The following is a 26,823-nucleotide window of genomic DNA, read 5'->3' as shown; positions in this document are numbered from 1 at the left end:
ATTGGGATTTCAATTTAGAATGAGATCAACACAAGCACAACAAGAATTCACAGAAGCACACCAGCAAGCAAGTATTGGTTATTATGGATCTGGTGACATTTTGGAAGAAATTAATAGAATAAGAGAAGATTCACCATGTAATTTCTCTTTGAAAGATGCAACTTATCATGAATCTTATTCTTGTTTGTCATTGGATAGCGGTGTTTCCGCATTCTATAACATGATTACTGATATACAAGTACAATATCAATCAACAACAATGTTGAGTGATACAGCTTTTATTAATACTTTTCACTTTTTAAATGCACATTTATATCCACAGATGGAAGAAGTCATTGATTTGTTGTTGGATCAAGCAGATAAAACTGATGAACAACAAGATATGTTTGTAACTGTTTTGGCATCTTCAGGAACATTTTTGACTTTTATTACTTTGTTCTTCGCTATCTATAGATATTGGTTTATGAGAATGACTTATAAAACAATGATAGAATTCATACTAAGAGTTCCTCCCGTTGATGCTGTAAATAATGATGATTTGATGATGATTTTGTTGAATAGAAAAATCTCTCAAAAACTGGCGAAAATGTCAGAAACAGCAACTTTACTTGCAAACACTTCTCATCCATTAATATTCACAACAAGTGATGGAGTTATTGTTAATGTGAATTCATCATTCCAGATTGTATTTACTTATGAAATCTCGCATATTATTGGTCAAAATATTGCGATGATTACTGATGTTGATAAACTCCAAAATGTCTTCCATTACAATGAAATGAAATCTAAACTAAATCATGGAGGAAATGGAAAATCTAATAGACAATCATTAGTCACTAAAAATGATGAAAATGCTCATAATTCACAAACAATTGTTTTCGATAATATTTCTGCAAAATTCAGAAAAGAAAACGGTCAAGAAATAGAATGCGATGTTTTACCAATTTTGACGAATTCACAACACAGCAAGAACTCATTGTTTGCTTTTGTTTTGACTGATTTTTCAACTGTTCTCGCGAAACAGAAGAAGATAGGAATCCTCAAAGGAGGAAATGATAATTTACAAAACAATTTAAGACCTCCTATATTAAATAATGAAAATCATAGTTTGACATTGAATGATTGCTCGATTTGCACAATGAGATTAGTTCAATTTTCCAACTCTTTGGCTCCAACAGCTGTTATGAAACAAAGGAAACAGATATTAGATAAAATTGATGAGAATTTGAAGAAATACGAAACACTGCAAAGATTGTTTTTCGCTCAAGGAATGTATTGCATTATCTCCTCAAATAAAAATGCTCCGATGGATATATTTAGGTATATTGATGATGTTTTGAGCAGTTTCGATGATCCGACATTCTTTGGAGAGATAACAATTGGTGTTGACACAAATCAGTCAATAAATATTTGTGAAACAAAAGGAGATGTTAAAGAAATTGCTTGTGTCGGAGAGTTGTTTGACAAAGCAAGTAGACTGTCAATGATTGGTGAGTCAGGAATGGCTTGTATCACTGAGAATGTCTACAACCAAGTTGCTTCAATTGGAGCAAAGTTTGTTAGTAAGAAAGATCCAATAATTGGAAGCTACTACTCAGTAGAACCAATTGAAAGATAACTTTTTATTTGTTTATTTTTTTCTTGTATAAAAATATTATTTTGTTTTAAGTTTTTTGTAACTGTAATGATCATATTTTTTATATTTATTATCATCAGAATTAAAGAATTCATACTAATAAGAATTCATGAGTTTTTCTATTTCTATTTTTGTAACAGATAATAACTTCTTTTGTTCATATCATCAAAATTGCCGCCTTGGTCGAATAGAACATGATAAATTATGAGCGTCATCTGTAGCAGATCTCGAGAGTTTTTTATCTATAATAGGAAACTTCACTTCACAAAGATATGTTGAAAAGTAAGAAAGATTATGAATAGAATATATATTTTCAATAACAATTGGCATAAATAAATCGAGAAATAAATGAAGATTTTTAATTATGTTGAAATATTCGATTCCGATTTCCTCCTCATTCATTGATTTAAGAATATCAAATACACATGACAAATGTGGTATTTCAATTTTTATTGGATTTGTTACATTGTTTGTGAAACTAACTGGTCTATGTATTCGATGATCATTTTCATCAATGTAACATCCATCAATTGTAATATTTCCTGAAAATGAAGAACTTTGATAAAAATAACTATTTCTTCTTGAATTATTGATAAAATTACAATTCGCGACGTTTACAATTACTTCTTTAACGCTTATTATATGGATATATTTTACTTCTTTCGAGAAATAATAACAAATGATTGGAAGAACAAAAAATGAAGATTTTTTAAAATTCTTTTCTTTCTATTTAAATAAATGATTTCATTTTCTTCTTCATTCTTTGATTTAGGAATATCAAATTCACATGTTAAATTTGGAAATTCTATTTCGAATGGATTTGCTCTATTGTTTGTGAAATAAACATTCCAAAAATTTCTAGGATTACTTTCATCAATGTAACATCCATCAATTATACTATGTTGTGACTCATAAGATGCATCTGGATAAGTATATTGAGCAATATAAAAATATCTACCTGTGTTATTGATGAAACTACAATTAACTAATTTGAAATTTGCCATAGAAGCACCTATTATTACAATTAAATTGTTACTTAAGTAGTTGCATGACTTGATCAAAAATGTTTTCTGTGAATAAGAAATATAAGCAAATCGATCATAATTTTTTTGAAGTGTATCAGTATTATTAATAAGTGTTGAAAATGATGCTCTTGATGAAGAATAATAGTCGGATATGCTTAATAAATTCAGATATTCTAAATTATTATATGAAATATTTATAGAATTTATTTCAGCTTCTCCATTTTTTAGATAAATATTATCATGTGTATAATTATATAAATTTCCACTTTCAGAAATAAGAGAATTAAGAATTTTATTCTTATACGCACCAAACTCACTAACATCAACATAACAATACATATATCTATAAGCAGAATTAGATTTTAAACTACAAATTCGATTTTGAACACATTCGCCTTCTGTGGAGAAGTATAAAATTCCTCCTCTTCTTTTGGTATTTGTGCAATTATTAAAATTCGACGCTTCAATAAGAGTTTTCGTGGTATTTTTCGAAGTCGTAAAGTTAATGGCACCTTCTATGAGTAATGTACCAAAATTACAAAAGCTTATATAATAATTTGGATCCCTTGAACTAAGTTTTTCGTTTTTTGAAGAGTATTTTGTTCCTTGTTCGGAACTTGTGAAAAACTCTGTCCATTCTTGATGCATCAATTCTTGTATTATCTTCTTCTTTTATCATTTCAGAATATCGATCGGATTTTTGAACTAATGAATCTAATTTCGTTCTCCGACTCGAAAGGAAAACGAATGATGTAAAATTGTAAACTTCAGAAAATCTACATCAAATTTTGAGAACTTACATAATTTAAAATAAGCCAAAGAAACAATATAAGAGGTAAAGAAAACCAATTATCATTCTCATGGATATATACATAATGTTCAGCAAAAAAATAGTAAAAGATTTTAATTACAAAAGTCGTATATACAGTTAAAATTTTGATAGAAGTCATACAATTAATAAAAAGAGATTATCGTCAATAGTCTATATTTTGCCACAAAGAATCATAAAATAAGCATTTTTAATGAAATTTAATTCGTGTAATCAAATCAGTAATTCAAATATCATTCGGAAATATTAAACTTCCTATGGCTTTTGGAGTTTAGAATATCTTTCATGTTTGATTTACCGTTCATAAAAGAATAAAGATAAATATTATCTTTCAAACTTCCACATTCGCTTGATTTTGAATTTTTCGGATCTGGTGTTTTGCCATCTTTATCTCCTTCTTCATCTGGAGTGATTGGTGTTATTGGGGAAATTACGTTCCCATATTCATCTTCTGAAGGAACAGTAAATAAGCTATAAGATTGCCATCAGCAAGTAATCCTTAAAGACAAATTTCGCCTTCGACAACTTCCCTGAAGGCAAGTAATCCTGAAAGCAATGAAGGCGAAATGAATGTTTTGATTTGTTTACAAAGTATTTAATTCCACCAAGAGGTGATTGATAGAACTTGTTTCCTATCAATCGTCTCAGTTCATTAGAAAGGAAGATACTGCTGTTGATTCCAAGACATCAAATGACCACCATTCACCGATTTACCTCCAATAAAACCAGCACTATTTCCTGTTTGGTTAAATGAAACTTGGAACGTGATTGATGAACCTGCTTTCATATGAAATCCTTTGCCGTTGTAATACAATCCATACTGAGTTAGTTCTGCTTCGCCTTCTGTAACAAATCTAGTTTTTTTTTTAATTATGTATTATAAAATAATGTTCCTATAAAATGATCCTTCCCTGAATTTTGAGAACTAACCTGCCTTTCCACGTAGGATTCACACACACCATTAGCAAATTATTAGCTAAAATGTATTGCTATTTAATATAAAACAAGTATATTTACATAACAACAACAAAAACAATAAATAATTAAACTTCTTTCTTCTCTTCCTCTTCGTCTACTTCCACTGTAATATTCTTTGTCTCTTCGAGGAGTTCTTCCTGATCTTTTGTGATGATTTCTGTTTTTTCGAAAGATCGAATGATATAAGCGAAAATAGCTCCCCAAGCGACAACAACAGTGGATACAATAATGTAAGATTTCACGTTGTAGTCCTTAACGAAGTAAATTATCACTGTAGAAATGAGAGATGAAGGCATTTTCACAACTGTCATGATATAGTTGCGGATTCTGCCTGGATATATCAGTTTCCTCATCTGTATGAAGATTCCGTTAGCAGATGATATAATTGCTGATACTAATCCCAACAATAAAAATGTAATAATCTTATTTTCGTAAAAAACAACAATTCCGCTCATTGCCACCCCCATGGATATCATTATAACAATTGTCCACATCGTTGCTGACAAGTTCCCGGAGATTTGCGAGAATAATTGTGCTGAAATTAAATCTAAAACCCCGTAAGCGCCTTTTACGTATCCCATTGGAGGTTTATGAGTGGGTGTGAATAGAAATGCAGACATGTGTTGCATCATTGAATGGAGAACAACAGAAAAGGCAATTTCCGTGAAAACAAATGCGATATTTTTTGGATTTTCTGTAAAGAAGACTTTAAGGTCCGAAAAATCACCGCCAATTGATTTTTCTTCCGGTTTCTTCTGTAGATGTAGTAAAGAAGTGATCAAAATGATAGAAGCAAGTGGAATTGAAATTGTGAACGAGAAAACGTATTTAATTCCGTAATTTGTAGCGATATAGTTGCTTGTAGGTGATGATATCGAAGAATTAAGCAAAGCAACAAGTACTCTGAACTCATTAAAAACAAAATTTGCGTTTGATTCTTCTGGAAGCAGCATTTCCTCTGACATCCAGTAATCCATTAGGGACATCATTGCTGTTGGCATTGCGAGACCTGAAATGCATCCTGAGATAACGAAAAGGTAAAATTTATCACTGAATGAGATTAAAAATGAGTTAAGGCAATATGAAAGGGCTACAAATGTGCATAATGTTGCATGACCAAGCTTTTTGAGTGCGATTGGCATAATTAAATTCCAAATTGCAATGACAATATTTGCATAAGCGAAAATTTCGGATATTTGGGAGCCAGTTAGTCCTTTTTCGAGAAACAATTGGTATCTGTAGGGCATTTGAAGATGTGATGCGAAAAATATTGCAAATTGACAAGCAAAATATCTGGCCAACAAGATTTTAAGGTCTTTATTGATAGATTGAGGGGACATAATTCTTTTATATAAAACAACAAACATTGCTATACCAAGAGAAATCCGGAAAACCCAAACAACGATGGTGTCCAGTAACTCATCCATGAAATTTTCTTTTATCGAATAGAAGTATGGAAAATATTTAACAACTTCATTGAAGCAACTCACATATCACTTTACTAGATATTGGGATATACGATACCTTGGAAAAGGTGGATTTTGGCTTAACCTTCCATAATGATCGATTTGATATATCTTATTTAAGACCAAAAGCATTATCTAAATTCTTTCTGAATACAGGGTGTTGTATCCATTTAACAAATTACATATTCTTTTCAAAAATTCTCATCCTTTTAATTTCATACATAGTAATCGGCCATTCCGTCAACATAATGCCTGAGCATCTATAAAATTCATTAATTACTTATGTTTTAGGCTCCATGGGCATACTTTCACAATCTCGAGAGAGCATTGATTGTATGAGATAGCTCATGTGTTTGTAAAAGCATTTATAGGAAATTTTCTATAGAAATCGGCGCTCATATGGACACATGCATAAAAAATTTAAATTATGATGAAGGAAAAAATAGTAAAAATAGATACAAAACGCATAATTTTAAATACAAAGATTAAAAGATATTAGTTCAATCCCATTCTTGGTATGAATCGCATAATGATTGACCTTGGAATGAGAAATCTGGAAATTGTGCAGAAGTAGCAGTTACAATACTATCTGCTGGACTCTCCTGTAGGAACACAGAGTCACAGTTAGGTGTAGTTTGCTTTGGAATAAAGTTTGGTTGGTATTCTCTGTTGTAAACCTTATCCCAGTCGATTCCTTTGAAGAAAACGTGGTCTTTGATACCAGAGAAGTCTGGTCGTTGGTTTGGATTCTTAGTTAAAAGTTTACAAACTAAATCTTTTGCGTCAACTGGAAAAGAACTTGGGAAAACAGGATCGGAGTGTGTGATATCATTATACAACTGACTCCTGTTTTGTGAATCAAATGGAGGATGTCCGACAATCATTTCGTACATCAAAATTCCAAGTGACCACCAGTCGATTTTATGTGTATATTTGATTTTGTATATCATCTCCGGTGACAAATATCTAGATGTTCCACAAAATGAATCACCACATTCTTCAAGTTCGAAGACTTCTGTAGATAAACCAAAATCTGTAAGTTTGATATGGCCTGTGCTGTCAAGCATGACGTTTTCCGGTTTGAGGTCCCTGTAAATGATACCGATGCTATGTAAGTATGATAATGCTAATGCGATTTCAGCTGAATATAAACGAACTTCGTTGATTGGGAATGTTCCACGTTTCGTGAGATGGTAAAACAGTTCACCACCGGGAACATATTCTAATCCGAGGTAGAATTTCGATGGGTTTTGAAAGGCAAAGAATAATTGAACGATAAAAGGGTGATGTGCCTTCATAAGTATATTTCTTTCTGCAATAACTGTATGTGACTTCATCGCGTCAAGTAGTTTCCTCTTTTGGATTGATTTGATAGCGTATAACTTCATGCTGGACCGATGTCTGACGAGCATAACTTTTCCGAAAGCGCCTCTTCCAAGAACGTGAAGGATGTCGAAGGAAGACATGGACAGAACAGGTGAGGATTCAAATGAACTTCGGATTCCTGTGATCCATTTTTGCACATTTTCGGAGGTATCCGTTGAAAATGTAATTGGATCTTGTCCTTCGATGGTTAGCATGAATTTTGGAGTGTTATTATCGACAATTTGTTCTACTGTTGTGTTCGAGGATAGTTGATATGTTGTATCTGCGTCTTTACATGTTTCATCAAAATATAATGTCAAATTATTCTCGCGAAGTACTAAATAACGTTTGACCCACTTTTTTTCACCGAGCGACTTTTTCTTTAACCATCCCTTGAGCTCCATAATATCATCTATATCATTGGAACTCGAATTGTCATCATCCATTCAAAAAATTTATAAAAATTTTGTCACTTATCGGCGTCAAAAAAGAAATGAAATTTGCGAGATGTTCTAGCATATTAAGGTTTATAAATTTCTTTGAATTTCGTTTTTCACAGTTATATTTCTCACTGTTTTATCACAGTAATTGGGGAATTAGAAAACAATTTTGTAATAACATTCGTATAAGTAATCATAATTTTTGTTTAGTAAGCAATTTTAAAGTGATTATTAAATACAATTAAAAATTATGACATTCATTTTAAGCATAACCCATTGATTCAAGACATAGACAACAAGTATAATAGAATTGTGCTCTCCAAGTCAATCAAAACCAAAGTCAATAATTTGTTGGAAATTTCTTTGTCGTTTTCGGAATAAAAAATTAATATTTAGATAGAGAGTACTTTATACTGGATAGTTTATTATTCCATTCATAATCTAAAAGCAAATAAAATCTGGCATAGATATTGAAAATCTGATTACAATGAGTTAATGGTATATTTTTCACCAAAAGAGACTATATAATACAAACAAACAATTAATAAACTGTTAATAAAAATATTGAAATAAAATTCTAGCAGCATCCCTTCTTTTCATCATCATCGGCATTCTTAAGTATAATGCTTTTTGTTGCTGTATTTGTTGAACGCAGGACTGCTCCCATTATTGCTTTATTGAATGCTTCTGCAACTCCTTCGCCGATTTTAGCTGATGCCGTCGTAAATTCACAACCATGCATAGTAGCCCATTTGTTTCCTTCTTCCAGTGCAGCTTCATTTTTGTTTAAATCAGACTTATTGGCAACAACTATTCCATGAAAACCACGATCGTTTTGAGCCATAAATTCATCATAAAATCTTTCTAACTGATTGATTGAGCCTTTTTCTGAAATATCGTAAACAAATATTCCCGCATCAGCGTCTCTGTAATACAAAGGACTTAATGATCTGTGCCTTTCCATTCCAGCAGTATCCCATATTTGTACATCAACAGATTTACCGTTTACTTTGGTCTGATAGTCAATAATGCCAGCGCCGATAGTTACTTGGTAATTCTGTTCGAACTTATCATACTTGAATCTATTACATAGTGCGGTTTTTCCAACGGACATTGGACCGAGAAGAACAATCTTAACTTTCATGTAAAAAAAAAGAAAAAGATTTTGTGAATAAAAAGTGACGAAAATTTTGATCACACGACACTTTTTTACAATATGTTTTGTTTTTTCCCGTTTTTATCGTTTTCTCGAGGTGATAATGATTTTCAATGTCAGATCACAGTAATGATGGTATTAGAAGCTGCCCGATTAACCACATTTCAGAAGGGATGCAACATTCTACAAGCATCTCAATGGTATGATTTCACGACTAACGAATCAGGAGCTGCTATTTACTTCAATCCCACAGATAAAGACTCAAACATATGGATTAAATGCTGTTATTTCGAGCGCTGTTTCGTTCCTGAAGGAAATGATGGTGCGATGTTCATTTCTTGTAATACAATAGACTTAAACTGTGTCGCGGCAAGTGATATTGCTGCAAAGCAGAATCAGTTTGGAACAATAGAAGCTGTAAAACGCAAAAAATTCACATGTAAATTTATTTCAACTTATAAGAGTGGAATGCTTTCGTCGTGTCCAGTTGGCGAATCCAACAATATTCTATGCAAATTGGGCTTGTTTTTATGGGAAACTGCAAATATAACACATTCTGAGGTTTCTGGTGATGGTTGTTGCTTAACACCACAAGATCTCTCAAATACAGTTATAAAATTCACACACTTTTTGAATTCTAAGGCTGATATTTGCATTCCTTTAAGAAGATCGATTTCATCCAAGAAAATTATCGAAAAAGTCAACTTCGTTAACCTCACATCGACTACTGCAGTCATAATGATGGAATCCCAATGGGTTTGCAATACAATAAATATCCAAAATTGCAGAGGTCCAATTTTCAAGATGGCCGTTGTCAAAACGTTTGTTACAATTAATGACTTCTACTTTGACTTCTCTTTCTCCGATTATCCAGGTATTTCGGTCAATAAGAAGTTCCAAACTGATTCTTATCTTATTCCGATTTCGGATAACTTCCTTTATAATAGATATAGATGGAATTTGAATTAATTCATCTTTTATTTGTTTTATTAAAATAAATTGTAATTTTTCCATGAAAAAAGTTAAAAATACGATTCGAATTTTTACCAAACGATCAGATTCAAACAAAAACAGATATTTAATCATTTTAAATAACAAAAATAAAAAATTCTCTATGAAATTAAACTTTGAGAAGGACAACAACAATGACAACCAGTACAACAGCAAATACGATACCACCAATTATGTAATACAAGCATTTGGAGTTCTTTTTCTGATGTTCATGAGCTTCTTCGAGATCTGCGTTTCCTGCGACCATTTCTTCATGAGCTTCTTCAACAGTCTTCTCAACTCTTTGTATTGTTTCATGCTGCTTGTCAAGATTTTCGTTCAATTGGTTTGTAATGTCAAGTGTGTCTTTCATAGCGCTAACAATCTCTTTAGCACCTTGGTCAAGGGCTTCTGCTTCCCTGGCTTGATATTCGGCTTCAAGTTGTGCTTGTGTCTTCTTTCTATCCTCTTCTTCTTTTCTGAGCATTTCTTCTTCATCTACAACCATTTGTTCGACTCTCTTTCGTTCAGATTCAATTGTTTCTTTAACTCTGGCAAGTTGTTGTCTAATTTCGTTGAGGTCTTCCGAAATAGGTACTAATAAATCACTTTCTTGCCCATTTAATCGCGACAAATCTTCCGAAAATTGTTGCAGTTTCTGCTGTTGCACATTCCATGTTTTTTCGAGACTTTTATATTTTCCAATTGTTGGAACTGCCAAAAACTCATCTTTTAGCTGACTTGTTTTCCGAATTTGCTTTTGCATGTCTTTGACTTGCTGGTAAAGTTGTTCATATGTAACTTCAACGTCGAGACCCTCTCCAGTTGCGAAAAAATCCTGAATACTCATTTTTTTCTGAACGATATCGTTATTAAAAAGCGTAATTCAATTAGGAATGCACGAGAATACTCCAAATAAAAAATATATCATGTGAAATTTATCCGAATTGGAATTTCTTCAATTGTGGCAGAATATTTGATATCATATCATTGCATTTATTGGAGGAAATATACAATTTAGTGTATGAAATAACAGATTTCGTACATTTCGGAGATGAACTCAGTGTACATAAAGAATTTATCAAAATTAATTGGAAATTGCTTGACGCGATGAAGTCACATGCAGTTATTGCACATCACCCTTTTATCGTTCAATTATTCTTCGCGTTTCAAAACACATCGAAATTCTACCTTGGATTAGAATATGTTCCCGGTGGTGAACTGTTTTACCATCTCACGAAACGTGGAACATTCCCAATCAACGAAGTTCGTTTATAAATTTATTGATGAACTTTCATCTGAAGAAAATACTGAAATGTTAGAAATTGCTTGTAAGCACATGATTTTTTTAAGTTAATATACTTCCTGTTGCAAGTAAAAAAGGAAATCTCAGGCTTGTCAAATCACTCATTGAATGCGGTTGTGATAAAGAATCAAAGATTAATCATGATATTACTCTGCTCATGTTTGCATCAGGAAAAGGACACCTTTAAGTTGTTAAATATCTTATCTCTGTTGGCGCTGACAAAAAATCAAAGGAAGGCAATGGAAATACTCCACTCATTTATGCATCATCTAATTGTCAGCCTGAAGTTGTTCAATATCGTATTTCTATTGGATCCGATAAAGAAGCAATGAATAATAATGGATGTGCTCCACCCAATTGTGCATCAGTGAATTGCCGCTTGAAATTGTTAAACTCCAAAAATTAAAATGGAAAAACTGCACTATCAACATTTATGCTTGAAATTGGCCGACAGATAGATATGAGTAGGCATTTCTCACAAGAATGGTCAGCAATCTCATCATTTTTATATTTTACAATTTAAGTATTTAGAAGTAAATACAAACAATTTATATTAATCCTGATTTTTGTCACCAAATAAATCATCAAGAATTGTTATTGCAAGGTCAGCAATCTCATCATTTGTGTCAATAGCATCAATTAAAGCTTCTTTATATTCTTCTGCATATTCTGCTGGAAAGTTTTCAGTGTGTTTGACATGATTTCCCAGCATAATAATTAATTTTGGCAAATTTTCAAATGATTGCTGCTGAATTAAAGAGCACAAGGTTGAAAACATCTCAAATTCAACAGAAACTATTTCGAAAATCGTATTTCCTAGATATTCATATATATCAATAAAAAATAAAGAAATTAAATGCTTAATTTCATGTGAACTAGTGGCTAACAACTGTCCTATTGTAATGAAAAACTTAGCTTCTATACCTAATATATGTGATTCTGGTTCTTTCTGAATAATTGAAATTGCTAACACAAGAATTGACTTTCTTACAGTTATTCTCTCGTTTTTGATAATGGCCATAGTTATTTTATCCCAGATCTGGCAGTTTACTATAAATGATTGGAATGTTTCCATATCCATGACTTGAATGGTTCTTGTTATCGCATCGCATGCAAAAGCGGATATGGCTTCATCGGAAATGCTTATGAAGTGCTGTAAAGATAAAAATTTGTTATTAACAAGAAGCCAAGAAGGATTATACAAAGAAACGTTGTGTAAAGCAAGAACAAGATAGTAATTATAAATCTCATGATACTTTTTGGCTGTTGTTAGTAATAAGTCTGTAATTTGCTCGAAAAGTGCTTGTATTAATTCGATTTTTAAAAATTGGGTTAAAATATAAGCAGCTTGCTTTCTAACTTTGTCATCGCTAGTATTTTCTAATATGTCGATAATTGGCTGAATGCCCATGTTCTGTACGAAATAAGCGATAATTTCTTCATTAGATCCCATTGTGTGGGAAATACTTCTCAAAATGATGAATTGTTCTTGCGTATTTGCTGAGTTCAGAAATCTTACAAGCAGTTTTGGATAATTTCTATTAATTAATTCCATCTGAAACTCATACGGGCCAGATGAGAATAGAAGACAAATATTTGATAGTATTAATGAAGGATCCGTAGCTTTTTTTCGAAAAACATTATTCTGATATTTTCCAGAATTATTATTCAAGTGATTATATAGCTTTTCGCAGAAGTAATCAACAAATTCTGATTCTATTAGTGCTTTAAATGTTTCAATTGAAGTAAAATTCATGCTTCTTATATCATTAATGTAAGGAAAATCATTAAAAATCTCGGAACATAAAGATTCCGGTGCATTAATTTGCTCATTATCATCTTTAATGATAAGCGTTAACTTTTCGAGATCAGAATTTAAATCTAATTTAATATCTTTTTTATATTCCATACAAAGATTTTACGGTTATGATTTTGGGGAAAAAAATGACAAAAACTTGTCTTGGTATGAAATCTTATGTTTTAAGTGTCCGGTAGTATATGTTATGAATAGTTAGTTAGATTATGAAAGTTTCAAAGAGAAATATTATCTCAATACGTTTACTTAATCACCATTTGATTTCTTATCTAAGGCAGTAAGCTAAGATATGCAAAACCTTGTTGGCATCCACCCTAATAACTAAATGGTATGATCCTTAGCTTAATCTTTTATGAACCTAAATTACAATCACATTGAAAATAGGGTTAAAACTAGTAATTGTTGTGAGTGGCTATGAATTGATACATTTCATTATTAAACGTATCGGGGTTAAACTCCAAGACTGGAAGAATTTGTTTTTGACTAATTTCTGACTAGCACTTCAACGTTGTTGGAGAAATGTATTATGTGTAAACCAATATATGATCCTAGTAAACGCAATCTATCAATAAAAACAATAGTGATAAACGTTGTTATTGTTTTGAAAAAATTTTTCATGTCGTTGAACTTGTAGAGGCATAATAACATGTTGAATATATCAAAAATATATACATGGCACGGCGGGCGCAAAAAGTGACAAAATAGAATACCTATGGTGGCAAGACAAAGGAAACATTTTTGTAAGGCAAACATTATATCAAATACCTTTACTTTGTAATAAGAAATATAATTATCACGAAATTACAAATAAATATTGTTTAATATAATTAATAGCAAAATTGTTTTTTATTATTTCCCTTAAGACCTTACTTATTAAGTATACGTATAACAAGCTTGTACTGCATGTATTAGTTAATAGAACAAAAGAAAATGAGCTCAAATGAAAAAAATTTTCATGCTATTTTGGAAATATGCATATTCGAAGTATGAGAGTTGTAAACACTGAGAATTTTAAGCTTTGGTTGATGATAGTCTTTAATTTTTCTTGAAGTAGTAAATTATTTGATATGAAAATTTAATGGCCAGCATAATCAATCGTGCGTTTCGTTTCTTGATTGAGAAACGATGATTGTGTGCTAATGAATTATTGCGTCTGACAGGTTATGATTATGGATACCTGAAATTAAGCTTTTATGGGAAACATCACCGAGCGCCATTTGGCGCCCCTAATGCTGTTTCTATCGGTATGATTAAGGAGCTTTCTTATGCACTTTCATCACTTGAACTTGAACGCTACAAGATATATGCCCCCCTCCCAATGGGAGGTGGAAGCAAAAATTGAAATGTTTACATTGATTTTTGAATACTTTACAAGCACCCCTCCCAGTGGGCGCGGGCAAGTGATCGGGTCAAAAAAAAATCATAAAAATATTCAAAATTGCGATTTTAATAGATGTTTAAGAAGTAAATTTATTAATAACGATATTTCATAGTACAAAATGTGTTCAATCTCTTCGTAAATCATTCAAAAAAATCAAAAGAATTTCCAAAATTCAATTTTTTTAGTAAAATTTATATCTTTTCTATCGTCTCCTCCCCACCAGTGGGAGCCACCGGAGGCGCGGGCGGCGCTGCTGGCGCCAAAAAAGTAGCGCCCATCGTGCCATGTATACAAAAATAATAGTATTAATATGTGTAGATTCAATTTTAAAAAATGAATTTTAAATTCATATTTTTTATCCGAAAAATTTCTAAAAACAATAAATTTGACATAGTATATTATTATCTATAAAACAGTTAGTCTATATGTTGGCAGAGTGACGCCTTGCTGCTCTCATTCTACGAATAGCGGATCTAGCCATTGGGAATCTTTCATAAAACTCTTGGCTTGCGGAAATGTAAACATCCGTCTCGGAAGCAAATGTTGTATCGCAGAGTTTTCTGATAACTTTTATCCAATCATCTCTATCATCCATAGAATCTGGGAAAATCCTATAAGTTTGTTTTCCGCTCGATATTGTGAAGCATGGCTGAATTTTATAGAACTCATCGTTTCCAACTTTCGTGTTTTCTGAAATTTGAATAGAACCTTTTTCTTTTTCTCTATCTTTGGTATAGTAATGTAAAACATTGCCATCGAGGATGAACCATCTCCTCTTGACAGACTTAATAAGTCCGCCTTCCTTGGAACACCATCCCGCTTTGCTGATGTTTTGCATTACAGCTATTTATGATTATAATTGAAATTTTTTACAATTAACTTCAAAATTTGGATTATATATTTCTACTTGATGTTTATAGTACTTCATTATTTATGATATAAAACTTTTGAAAATGAATTCATATTAAAAATTTGACAAGTATTCAATTTTGTTATCACAAGTAAACAATTCTTCTTAATGGCGATTCAGAAATTTTGAAATTGATTTGAATTTAATCCAATCGTGAACCTATTAGAACAAGACTTATTAAACAATTCGTTAAAAATCGTTTTGGGGATAAAAGAAAATTTTATCAATAGGAATTATTATGATATATATAGTGTAATATATAAGTTCCCTTCTTTGGGGAAAAAATGCATCTCCACAATTTTATATAGTAAAAAAATAAAAGGCTTTCTAGCAGTGCTTATTAATAATCCAAACTTTTTATGGTGAGTTCTAACAATTTAAATTTTTGAATAGCTGGTGTTGTGCATGAAAAATAGTGTGACTTCACTTTTGACAAAAAGTGACACTATTTCTGATGGTTTTGTCATTTATTTGTCAGATTTATAAATGGATAATAATGCTGTAAATCAGATATTAATTAAAATATTTAAGATTTATGTTCGAATTGAAAAGCAAAATGATATTTTTTAATTGAAAAACGTTATTATCTGATATTTTGAAGTTTTTAATATTTGTTAGTATCTTAAATTATTAAATGCATACGTTTTTTATGTTCTCAATTTTAAAAAAATTGTGAAGAATTTAGTTTTTTGGAGATGGATGTTTAATAGTTGTGAGTGAGAATGCAAGCAGGAGTTTGGTACTTTAAGGCTAGGTTGAGATAGATTTCCCATTATATTATCTGTGAATATATTGTTTGAAAATTCAAGATATAAAAAATATTATCAAAAAATTTTATATTTTTAAATACAATAGGGTGGAAATATAGTACAATGAGATAGCAATGATATATTTTATAATGGGAGGTAATCTGAAGATAAGTAGCAAATTTTATGCGATTTTGATTGGGAGTTGGAGGGTGTGAGTACTATAGCATGTAATAGTATCTCACACCCTCCAATTCTTCCTATGGCGCCGAAAAATTTTTGGTGAAATGCGACGACATTTCACCAAAAATTTTCGGCGCCATATAGAGAACTATAGTCTGCGAGGTACTGATTCTATCTATGTACCTCGCAGACCATAGTTCTCAGCCAAAATGGCTAATAATTTGAGAGTCTATATGATAATGTAAAAGTTAAAACATTCAAGTATTTAAGTATTTCTTTAAAATATTAAGTTTTTTATTTTTTCAATAAAATTCTAATATCAAATATTTTTATTTAACGATTAATTTTATTTATATTTTTATAGTTTTTTTTAAGAAAAAAATATTGTTAGGGTTTTATGGATTTTCAATTAATATACAAGATAATTCATGAATGTATATATTTACAAGTTTTTAAGGATGCAACACTTTACATTTGTAAACTGTCAAAAATGAAGTCACGCTATTTTTCATGCATTACAGCTGGTCAATACAGATTTAAATTGTCATAAGGTTTGTCAAAAAATAGACGTTCGTAATTTTCGATTTAGATTTTGTTCGTATTTGTATAATGATCTATTTCATTAACTATAAATATGTTATCACAATTTTTGAATTAGTAGTATATGCGGACGGGTTTAGTGACTTTTTTTGTTACATCTATATATAGACGATGCATTAAAATATATTTATTTATAAATCATTAAAAAAATTAACATTAATTTTAAAATAATTTATTTTTTTATCTTTTATAAAAGAAGCTATATATAGATGATGTCAGATATTCCGCGATTAATTAAACATTGTTTAAATCCTGAATGGGTTAAATATCAATTTAAAAATGAAGATTGTGAATTATTAAATGAATATGAAAGCCAAAATAAGCTAATGAGGTATAAATATAATGATAAAGAATATTTAATTTCATGGAATCAATGGAGTCATAATCAAAGACCTCATAAACGAGAAGAAGAAATTGAAAATAATGAAATGGAAATCATTGATGACATTAAAGAGGATGGAATTCATATAAAAACAAGAAGTCTGTTTGACCTTAAGAATGATTTATATATAAAAATAAAATAAACTTCTTACGAAAAATTAAAACTTAGTTATGTTTATTATTTTATTTTTTATTTTGTATGAAATGAGCGTCAAAACTAACAACGTTAAAAAATTAGGATTCACAAACGAGGAAATAAAGGATATATTAGAGGAGGTAGGTTATGAAGTTAATAAATATTATTTAAGAAATTGTCAAAAATTTGCGGAGTTATTAAATGATTTAGATTATGATGGAAAAATGAATAAAGATGATGTTATAAATTTCTTATATCCTACATCTGAAGAAGAAAAACCTAAAGAACCTGATGTTTTCCCCGAATATTATGAAGAACGGATTAAAGATGATGAATACAATGAAATTGAAAGACTGAAAAAAATAAGAGATGAAATAGATGAAAAAATTAAGGAATTAAGAGAAGTTGAAAAATATAATGAGTTTTTAATTTCAACCTGTTCATTAGTTGTTGAATCAAATATTGAACAATATGAAGAATTAATGAAGCCGCAAACGGCGGGGACTTTGTCCCATACATTAAATGAAAAACAGAAGGAAGCATTTAAAGAACTTCTAGATGAGGAATTCAATAAAGTGAATATCATAGGTTTTAATTCGGGAAAGTTTGATTTAAATTTAATTCTTCGTGATTTAAACACTGCAAAATGGAAAATAAAATCAATGCTGGGTTCATCTTCACAATTTAAGCAAATTATTGTAAAGAAAACAAACGTTCCATATGAATTGAGATTTATTGACATCAGAAATTATATAGCGGGTGGGACATTAGACCAATTCACTCAAGATTTCGGAAACAATAAAACACGTGTTAAATCCTTTTTCCCTTATCAATTCATCACGTGGGAAAATTACGAAGAAGAATTATATAAAGTGGAACCATTCACGAAAGATTCATTTTATTCAGCATTAACTCAAGAAACTATATCAGATAGTGATTATCAAATATATCTCAATGATGCTAAAAATTTTAAGAATAGATTAGAATATTTTATTCATTATTGCAATAAAGATGTTGAAATTATGATTGACCCAATCGATAAAATTATTGAAGAAACATTTGTTTATAAAATTGATATGCTTCATAATCTTTCTTGATCATCGAATGCTTCAATGATTCGTTACGCTTTAGCATATAAAGACTTTAATCCTAATGAAAAATCCTGAGGAAGAGATAGAATCAAGTTTTGAATTAACGAAAAAGTATTGGAAATATAAAATTGAATCATATAAGAAACAAGATGAAAAAGCAGAAAGGGATACTAAAAATAATGTTTCAATGGATGATTTTCAATACTATCACGATTTAATAATCCTTTCATCTAAATGCAAAATGTGTGGTAAAGCGTTTACATATGCAAATAAACCAACATTGGATAGAATCGATAATGAAAAACCACATACTAAAGAAAATTGTCAGTTAATGTGTTGTTATTGCAATGTCGTAAAATCAAATAAAGATGAAGATGTTCAACGTTTAAGAATCAATTTAAGAAATTATGCATTAAAAAATAATTTACCAATGACTTTAGATTCAGTTGAAGCTTATCACATTCTCCGTAATGGAATTACTGGTGGTTTATCAAATGTTCAACATAGAGTAAATCTTAAAGGAATCACGCACATTAATAAACTTTCATATAATCCAGAAACTAAAACTGTATCAAATGAGGACACCACCAACATTATGACTCATTTCGTTGGTGTTGACTTTAATTCATTATATCCTTCATCATTTTCATCTAATCCTCATGATTTCATTCAATATACTGACCATAAAATGTATATGCCGGGAAGATTGAATGGTGTTTATCATTTTGTGATACAGCAACAAAGAAAGCAAAAGCACTGGGAATAATTAAGAAGAAAAATACTTTATTCGTGGCTGAAGTAAAGGGTCACATTGATGAAAAATACATTAATGATTACATAAACTTTTTACCGATAATAAGAAACTTAGATATTATCACAGATGAAAAAACAATTGGCAGTTTTATGTATAATTACATGAAATCAAACAATCTACCAGTTGACCAGAAACAGAGGAAATTAACTCAGTTAGCATCAACACAACAATATATCAACCATTTTCTTCTTATTATCTTTAGTATCTAATAGACAGATTTCATTTTATCATCGATGACATTCAATCAATTTTAACATTTACTAAAAACACTTGTTTTAATGAATTTGCGAACAAATTTATGAACGAAAGACAAAAGGCTGAATTAGAAGGAAATAAAGGAAAAAGTTTATTTTGTAAGATTTCGCTTAATGGATCATATTGTTACGATGCAATGAATACACAAAATTACGCAAAGACTAAAATAATGAATGCACAGAAGGCACGCGTTGCATGTATGTCAAATAAGTTTAAAAACATAAGAGAAATAGGTGAGGATACATATCAAGTGATGCTTAAAGATAGATTTTATAGATGTGATACATGTTTACAAGAGGCATTCTTCACTTTAGATAATGCTAAATACTGGTATTTGGTTTTCATTTATGATTTTATGTATAAATGCATGGATGTTAATCGTTTTCATTTCATTGAAGGTGATACTGATTCATCTTATTGGGCAATCGCTGGCGACCCAAATCTTCCTAACACTCAAGCATTTCAGGCGATTGTTACCGATAAACAATTTTATGATAAAAACATTTTCAAATTCGCACCATTTGATTTCTTCTGTTTTGATGAGAAATTTAAACCTAAATTAAAGAATAAAGCTGAAGAAAAAGCACATGAGAAGAAGTTATTGGGTTTAGCAATTGAGAAACAAGGTGATAACATGGTTGCTTTATGCCCTAAGTGTTATACATCATTCAACGGTTCAATTGATGGAAGTGATTTTAAAAAGATTGCACAAAAAATGAAAGGTGTTAGTTTACGACAAAATAAACAATTAACACCTAAAAATTATTTGGATATAATAAATGATAAAGTGATATTTGATGGTCAGAATATTAATTTACAACTTAAAAACGGGTCAATGACTCGCTTAACAATCGGTAAGACTGCATTAACAGGAGCACACACTAAGGCTGTATGTTGTGAAAATGGATGTTGTATGCCATTTATTTAATACAATTTAAAATTTTATTTTTAATGAAATGCCACAGAAGAGACAAAAGGAACCAAATCGATTTATACCAAATGGTTTTAACTTTCAGATTCCAAATAATCAACCACAACGAATTTTTCAAATCCCACCACAGCATCAACAGCCGCATCAACAACCACCACAGCATCAACAACCACCACCACCACCACAACGGAGAAGAACATTCACCCCTGAAGAAAGAAATTTCAATAATTTGATGCGTCAACAAAATCAAGGTTTGAGATTTTATCCGGGCAGTAATGGTATACATATAAGGCATCCAAATTTAGATAGAAGATATACCGCTGAGATTCATATTTTACCTAATAATACGGTTAATTTTGCTGGATTTTATGATCATCATCAGGAAATCTGGACTCCACCATTTGATACTGTTTTAGAAGGAGGAACCGTTAATGATGCGATTCAATATGTAAATAATGGTTTTGATACTATGATTCAAAGAGGTGGGCACCCTTAAAACATTTATTTTATTTTTATATAAATGGATAACGCAGATTTAGAAAATTTAATTGATGATTTAGTACTTAATCAAAATTTTCTTAATTATTATGAATTAAAATCATATCTCCAAAAACATAATAAAAATATAACAGGTGATGATATGGATTATTATTATCCATATTATAAAAATGAAATTTTGAAATATCATGATAAAATAATTTCTGAAATTAAAGACAAAATTAAAAATAATGAATATACAAAGGGAAAAACTAAATCACAACTTAAACAGTTGAAAGATTTCAAAAATAAAGTATTAACAGAAGAAAATATTGATGAATTATATAAATTATATAATCCTGAGCCGCAAAAACCAAAGGGAAAAAAACAAAAGAAGAAAAAGCCGAAAACAACACCAAAAGAGAAAGTAGCAAATGTTCAACAGCTAAAGGTGCAAAACGCCCAGGTCCTTCAGACCATAACTGAAGCACAAGCTTTAATTTATGATTCATTAGTTAAACCATATTCAGCCCGACTTTTAAATGAAGATCAACTTTTGGAATTCATCCTTCAACATAAACTCGAAGCGGGAAAGTATATCAAACCTTTATATACAGCATATTTAAAACAAATGAATAGAATACATCCAGAATTAATGAAAGGAAAATCAACAACTAAAACTTCATCATCCAAAATCAAAGCAGATAAAATTAAACCACTTACAACACCAAAACCTCCAACGGTAGTACTCCTCCTTCAGTTAATCCTTCATCATTCACTTTATTATATCCATTTCAAACATTAAAGAAGCAAAAAGATTTTAAAAAGGATTTCAAGATATTAAATAAACCAACCGACCCAAAAATTCAACCGTTAAAGGAAAAATTTAGTCGCCCTTCATTTGCACCATATCCATATTCATACGAAATCGATCATCTGGAATATTCAAAAGGAAACGTTACTTATTTATTTGCCATTAACATTAACACTAGATATTTATATTGCATTCCAGTGAAAGGGAAAACAGAACAGGAAACAAGAAGAGCTATTCAATACTTACTAGATCATGAAAGAGTAGATAATATAAGGGGTGATGGTGATAAAGGATTTCAGGCAGCTATGGCTCATTATTTCCACAAATTAATTTTTACTTCTCATCTTCTCCATATACGTTTCATAATAAAATAGTTGATGCGGTAATGAGAACTCTTAGAGATGCGTTAGGGGTTAACGGTCAGATATACTGGGATATGGAAATCATGACTCCATCATACAGCAGTTAGTATATTATTACAATAATACATGGCATAGAACTATAAACATGAAACCAGTGGAAATGAAAAATGATATTTCAAAAGAATGGGAATATATTAGAAAGCAAATGGAAAGGTTAAATGATGTTAAACGTGAACAAATTAATTCGGGGCTCATGAATTTTAAACAAGGGGATAAAGTTTTGATTCATCTCGATTATGGAAAAACTGATAAATCAATGACAAAAAGAAGACGAAGATTTGAACAATAGCTGAATTTGTTAGATATATTAACGGCAATGCATTAGTTGAAGTTGACAATAAATTAATAGAAATTCCGATTTATTTTATTACTCCATTATATTTAAATAATATTTAATTTTTTTATTTCGTAAGAAATGAGTGACAACGAAGCATCCAAGAGTCCTGATTCAATTAAGATTCAGAGTCCAGACAATGAATATAAAAAAGAAACTAAACAGAATTAAATCAAAAATATGCTATTACAAAAAGAAGCCGCACTGCGGCGGGGCTGATGCCCATAAAACTAAAGGAACTGAAAACGATAAAGAGAGGAAAGAAATAATCGAAAAATTAGAAACTTACCGTTCAATCCTTAAACTGAGTGAAGCAAAAATAAAAGAATTTAATAGAATAAATAAATTAATTGGAAGAGATGAATTTAATAAAGATGAATTTTTAAACTCAATCCAAATTTAATTTTTATTCCTCTTCGACAACGTCTCTTCGAGACGCCGAACCTTCTGGGTTCTTCTTTCCATCATTACTGCATAACCGCATCTTCTCGGTTTTCGTGGTTTGTTGTTTTTAATTAGTTCTTGCATCATTTTTATCATTTCCTCCCTTGTTATGATTCGTGGTAAATTTTGAGCTTGTGGGGTATCCATTTATATAAAAATAAAATTTTGTTATCAGTTATTTTATCATCATTTTATTAAGTTCATCTTTAGTTAATATGAATGATAAGAAAATTTATTTTTGAATAACTGAAGGTGTCACTACGTCACCATGTGTCACCTGGTTAATTAACTTCTTTTAAAAATGATGACAACATGACATTTAGACAACAGGTACGAAAGGGAAGGCATTTATGAATTATTTTTGAATAACTGAAGGTGTCACTACGTCACCATGTGTCACCTGGTTAATTAACTTCTTTTAAAAATGATGACAACATGACATTTAGACATCACAGCAGGATTAATGCAAAAATAAATTCCAATCATACTTTATACTGCAAGACCTTCAGGTCTCGCCGCTTAGCGGCTCATTTACAGGTATTTCATCGTCAGTAAATGAATCCTCATTATCGTTTGGTTCAACCTGTTTATATAATCCTTTCATTCTTCTTTCAAACATAACACCATGTTTGTTTACCATCTATTCTTCTCTGTTTCCTATCACATTTATCCTTAATGCTCATTTGAAAGTTTTTGTCTTTCATGTCTGATGGTTTTGTAGCATAGAGCATTTTACACGTCATACCTGCACACAATTCATCATAATGTGTATTTATCCATTCATCTAAAGGATTTGTTGATAATTCATTAAATCTTGTTTGGCTTCAGTCATCGGTATGATTCGTACATTAAATGATGAAAGGTCATATTGCATAAAATACGTCAGTAAATTATCATAAAATTCCTTTGTGCATGAATCCATTAAATTCTTGAAATAATCAAATTGACCCTTGAATTTACCATTAACTCTTAAAACTACGTATCTTCTGTCTCCAACTTCAATTTTGACAGGGTAGACGTTATTAGTTACCAAAATGAAATTGGCAACATTCTGAGCAGTTCTTCTGGGTTGATTCTTTTCATTAATTCTTATTTGATTATCCGTAATAATTGATTTCAAAGCGTTGAAGTTTGCGAGTCTGTCTTCACCTACATTCTTGAGTTCATTAAGTACAAGAAACATTTTATTCTCAACTACTGAATTGAAATTACCCGTTAGCTCACTTATTTCAGCAATGTTTTTACATGAATAACCGGCGAGAAGTTCAGAAATAATGTCTGTAAATCTGTTTTTACCTGTTCCCTGAAGTCCTTTCAAAATAATTGCTGTTTCATTCTTGATTCCAGGATGTTGAATCATTGATGCAATCCAGCCGAGAAGGTATTTATACACTTCATCATTATTATCACAAATGGCTTCTTTAATGAAATTCATAAACTTTTCAATTTTTGAGTAATCTGGTTTTTCGAGAACGTTGTATTTATAACACTGAAACGTTGAGAAAACATCTGGAGAATCAGATTTAAAGCAAACACCCTTAACGGTTAATGAGGATAATTGATTTAGTAGTACGTCCCATGCTGTTATGGTTTTACCTTCTTCTTTAAATAATTTAATCATTTTAAGTGACTCTTTCATGTTTGATTGAAGAACGAATGATATTTGATTCATTTTGTCGTGGATATTATAGTCCTTTTGAATGAAATATTTGTTTCCACAATCTACAAAACGGATTACACGTGATAAATCCTCAATTACTTCAGAACTGTTTTTATACTGATGATTTTCAGCCTTGCGTCTAATATCTGTTATCAAGTTTTATATCAAATGTTATTTTTGGCTTACGTAATAAAGGTAAAACGTATTCATCATAATATTCTTTTTGATATAGTTTTAGAATCTTCACTAAAACAAATGGAGAAGTCATTAAATGTGCATATCTACTACGTGCTTTTTCAAAATTACTTTTTGCATTTTCAGTTAAATTGCAGAAGTTATAAACGTTATCGTATGCTTCATTAATTAAATGATTAGGTAACGAATTAATTGCTTGAAACAGTGTGAATAATGTAACTTCTTTTTCTAAATTCATGTTTCCACCGTCATTATGTACTTCAAAATCACTGATGCCATCAACTATGCTCTGGGCAAGTTTATCGTCAATGTTTACATCTTTGTTTTCATTCATAATAGTCTTTATTTCTTCGTTCTTCTGTTCAACTCTTACCTTAATATTCAAATCATTTAATATATCATTCACTGTTCTGGTTATGGTCGAGTCGTAACTTCCACGAATGAATGAGTATGTTTTGATTGGTTCTGTTGCATTCTTGCGAACTCTTGAATCAGCCATAACTACTAAAGAACGCTTTGAATCATCCATAGAAGTCATTATGTCAATATCATAATCATTGCATGAATAACATTTAATCATTCTGTTCGAAACTGAATAGAAGAAATTAGTGTTGCAATAAATGTGAAGACCTCCTGAAGCGGTTTTAACGATAACATCTTTATCCGAAAGTTTTGATAAAATATCTTTTCTAACTGTTTCTTTAAGTTCATCATTGTACGATTTATTGATATCAACATCTATAATCGTTAAATTTGAAATTTTATTTACTAATAAAGCCATACCAGTTTTCCTTCCTCTTCCTCCATCGTGTTTGAGGTAGTTATGCAAATCAATCTTGTTTTCACCAATTCTTTCGTTGAGGGTTTTAGTTTCTGCCACAACTAATTCCTCAGCTAATGAATCAATAACTTTTTCATCAGAAACGATATAGTTGCTGTTGTTGTTTGTTGCTGTCATTTATATAGGAATAAAAAAATAAAAATAATTTTAAAACTAACTTTATTTTTGGACTGCATCAAATTTCCTGGACTGTTGTCTAAATGTCATGTTGTCATCATTTTTAAGAGAAGTTAATTAACCTGGTGACACACGGTGACGTGGTGACACCTTCAGTTATTCAAAAATAATTAATTATTGAATAACCTAAAAACCATTAACGATAAAATATATTTTTGGTCGTTTATGACAAAAATAAATGGTTCATTTACTCACAATATTTTTGTACAAAACGACCCCAAACTTTTAACTTCTTTTCTGCAGTTTCTAATGCTATCTTAGCGAGTTCATATTCTCTAAATTCTCTCTTTAAATCTTCTTGTTCCCATTGGTCTAGTTCGTATGGAGAATCTCTATAACCATAACATATCTCACGTTCATGTTCTAATTGTTTTTCGCACATTTTTCTAACTTCTTCTTCAAACAAATGTTTAGCATTCTCTACTGTATCTTCGAGTTCTTCTTCATCTAATTTCACATGAACTTTCTTGTCTATGGAGTCCATAATATCTTTGACATAAAATGCATACTTTACAGAGCACCATTCAGCAACAAAATGAACGAGGTCAGGATGTATGTAAATACCTTTGAATTCATTTATAACACCCTTAGTAAGCTCATAAAATGCTTGTTTTGAGGTCGAGCCACTTTTGGCTTGACCGTATTCGTTCATCCAAAACTCAAGAATTTCCTGCATTTTAGTACTATTGAGAAATCTGTTTAAATGGTTTAACCTTCCCGCTTCTCTTGCCATCTTTGTTGCATTAATGTAACCATCCTTGTCTCTACGTAAGACTTCAATACCATTATAAGTGCCTTTTGTGAATGTTTCGCCATTAGATTTGTTCGTGAATGTTTTTGCTTCGACTGACATTTCTGTTCTTACATACAAAATAAAAAAATAAAAATAATTTTAAAACTAACTTTATTTTTGGACTGCATCAAATTTCCTGGACTGTTGTCAAAATGTCATGTTGTCAGTAATTTTAAGAGAAGTTAATTAACCTGGTGACATGGTGACGTGGTGACACCATCAGTTCTTCAA

The 26,823-nt window shown here is 30.7% G+C and overlaps 11 protein-coding genes and 2 pseudogenes across 13 annotated transcripts, besides 2 other annotated features; 4 read left to right on the top strand and 9 right to left on the bottom strand.

Annotated features, from left to right (window-relative positions):
* Positions 1 to 19: 19 nt before the first annotated feature.
* On the top strand, positions 20 to 1,618 carry TVAGG3_0273650 (guanylate cyclase protein; the record flags this gene model as incomplete). The annotated part of the gene is made up of 1 exon (XM_001579784.1): positions 20 to 1,618. One exon carries the CDS (start codon positions 20 to 22, stop codon positions 1,616 to 1,618), a length of 1,599 nt encoding a protein of 532 aa, XP_001579834.1.
* A 2,802-nt stretch (positions 1,619 to 4,420) lies between these two features.
* TVAGG3_0273640 (SAM (S-adenosyl methionine) transporter family) lies at positions 4,421 to 6,135 on the bottom strand (the record flags this gene model as incomplete). The annotated part of the gene is made up of 1 exon (XM_001579785.1): positions 4,534 to 5,895. The coding sequence occupies one exon, from the start codon at positions 5,893 to 5,895 to the stop codon at positions 4,534 to 4,536; it is 1,362 nt and encodes a 453-aa protein (XP_001579835.1).
* A 112-nt stretch (positions 6,136 to 6,247) lies between these two features.
* Positions 6,248 to 7,745, bottom strand: TVAGG3_0273630 (STKc AGC domain-containing protein; the record flags this gene model as incomplete). Its single annotated transcript, XM_001579786.2, has 1 exon — positions 6,435 to 7,745. One exon carries the CDS (start codon positions 7,743 to 7,745, stop codon positions 6,435 to 6,437), a length of 1,311 nt encoding a protein of 436 aa, XP_001579836.1.
* A 109-nt stretch (positions 7,746 to 7,854) lies between these two features.
* TVAGG3_0273620 (retrograde vesicle-mediated transport, Golgi to ER) lies at positions 7,855 to 8,909 on the bottom strand (the record flags this gene model as incomplete). Its single annotated transcript, XM_001579787.2, has 1 exon — positions 8,317 to 8,883. The coding sequence occupies one exon, from the start codon at positions 8,881 to 8,883 to the stop codon at positions 8,317 to 8,319; it is 567 nt and encodes a 188-aa protein (XP_001579837.1).
* Positions 8,910 to 8,962: 53 nt separating this feature from the next.
* Positions 8,963 to 9,907, top strand: TVAGG3_0273610 (uncharacterized protein; the record flags this gene model as incomplete). The annotated part of the gene is made up of 1 exon (XM_001579788.1): positions 9,025 to 9,864. One exon carries the CDS (start codon positions 9,025 to 9,027, stop codon positions 9,862 to 9,864), a length of 840 nt encoding a protein of 279 aa, XP_001579838.1.
* A 41-nt stretch (positions 9,908 to 9,948) lies between these two features.
* Positions 9,949 to 10,790, bottom strand: TVAGG3_0273600 (uncharacterized protein; the record flags this gene model as incomplete). The annotated part of the gene is made up of 1 exon (XM_001579789.1): positions 10,016 to 10,735. The coding sequence occupies one exon, from the start codon at positions 10,733 to 10,735 to the stop codon at positions 10,016 to 10,018; it is 720 nt and encodes a 239-aa protein (XP_001579839.1).
* A 295-nt stretch (positions 10,791 to 11,085) lies between these two features.
* On the bottom strand, positions 11,086 to 13,110 carry TVAGG3_0273590 (armadillo (ARM) repeat-containing protein family; the record flags this gene model as incomplete). Its single annotated transcript, XM_001579790.1, has 1 exon — positions 11,745 to 13,100. One exon carries the CDS (start codon positions 13,098 to 13,100, stop codon positions 11,745 to 11,747), a length of 1,356 nt encoding a protein of 451 aa, XP_001579840.1.
* Positions 13,111 to 14,809: 1,699 nt separating this feature from the next.
* TVAGG3_0273580 (spectrin binding) lies at positions 14,810 to 15,226 on the bottom strand (the record flags this gene model as incomplete). The annotated part of the gene is made up of 1 exon (XM_001579791.1): positions 14,810 to 15,226. One exon carries the CDS (start codon positions 15,224 to 15,226, stop codon positions 14,810 to 14,812), a length of 417 nt encoding a protein of 138 aa, XP_001579841.1.
* A 2,092-nt stretch (positions 15,227 to 17,318) lies between these two features.
* Positions 17,319 to 17,761: a mobile genetic element.
* A 2,694-nt stretch (positions 17,762 to 20,455) lies between these two features.
* On the top strand, positions 20,456 to 20,668 carry TVAGG3_0273560 (uncharacterized protein; the record flags this gene model as incomplete). The annotated part of the gene is made up of 1 exon (XM_001330183.2): positions 20,456 to 20,668. One exon carries the CDS (start codon positions 20,456 to 20,458, stop codon positions 20,666 to 20,668), a length of 213 nt encoding a protein of 70 aa, XP_001330218.2.
* Positions 20,669 to 21,806: 1,138 nt separating this feature from the next.
* Positions 21,807 to 26,823: part of a mobile genetic element that runs on past the window's edge.
* On the top strand, positions 22,564 to 22,885 carry TVAGG3_0273550 (annotated as a pseudogene). The gene has a single exon. A coding segment is annotated over exon 1 (322 nt).
* TVAGG3_0273540 lies at positions 23,432 to 24,547 on the bottom strand (annotated as a pseudogene). The gene has a single exon. A coding segment is annotated over exon 1 (1,116 nt).
* On the bottom strand, positions 24,726 to 25,739 carry TVAGG3_0273530 (Prim-pol domain family; the record flags this gene model as incomplete). The annotated part of the gene is made up of 1 exon (XM_051228662.1): positions 24,726 to 25,739. One exon carries the CDS (start codon positions 25,737 to 25,739, stop codon positions 24,726 to 24,728), a length of 1,014 nt encoding a protein of 337 aa, XP_051098392.1.
* Positions 25,987 to 26,652, bottom strand: TVAGG3_0273520 (uncharacterized protein; the record flags this gene model as incomplete). Its single annotated transcript, XM_051228661.1, has 1 exon — positions 25,987 to 26,652. The coding sequence occupies one exon, from the start codon at positions 26,650 to 26,652 to the stop codon at positions 25,987 to 25,989; it is 666 nt and encodes a 221-aa protein (XP_051098391.1).

This window comes from Trichomonas vaginalis, chromosome V (assembly GCF_026262505.1).
Source record: "Trichomonas vaginalis G3 chromosome V, whole genome shotgun sequence".
NCBI lineage: Eukaryota > Parabasalia > Trichomonadida > Trichomonadidae > Trichomonas > Trichomonas vaginalis.
Note: the sequence above shows the minus strand (reverse complement) of the source record. Positions and strands in the feature narration are given on the sequence as shown.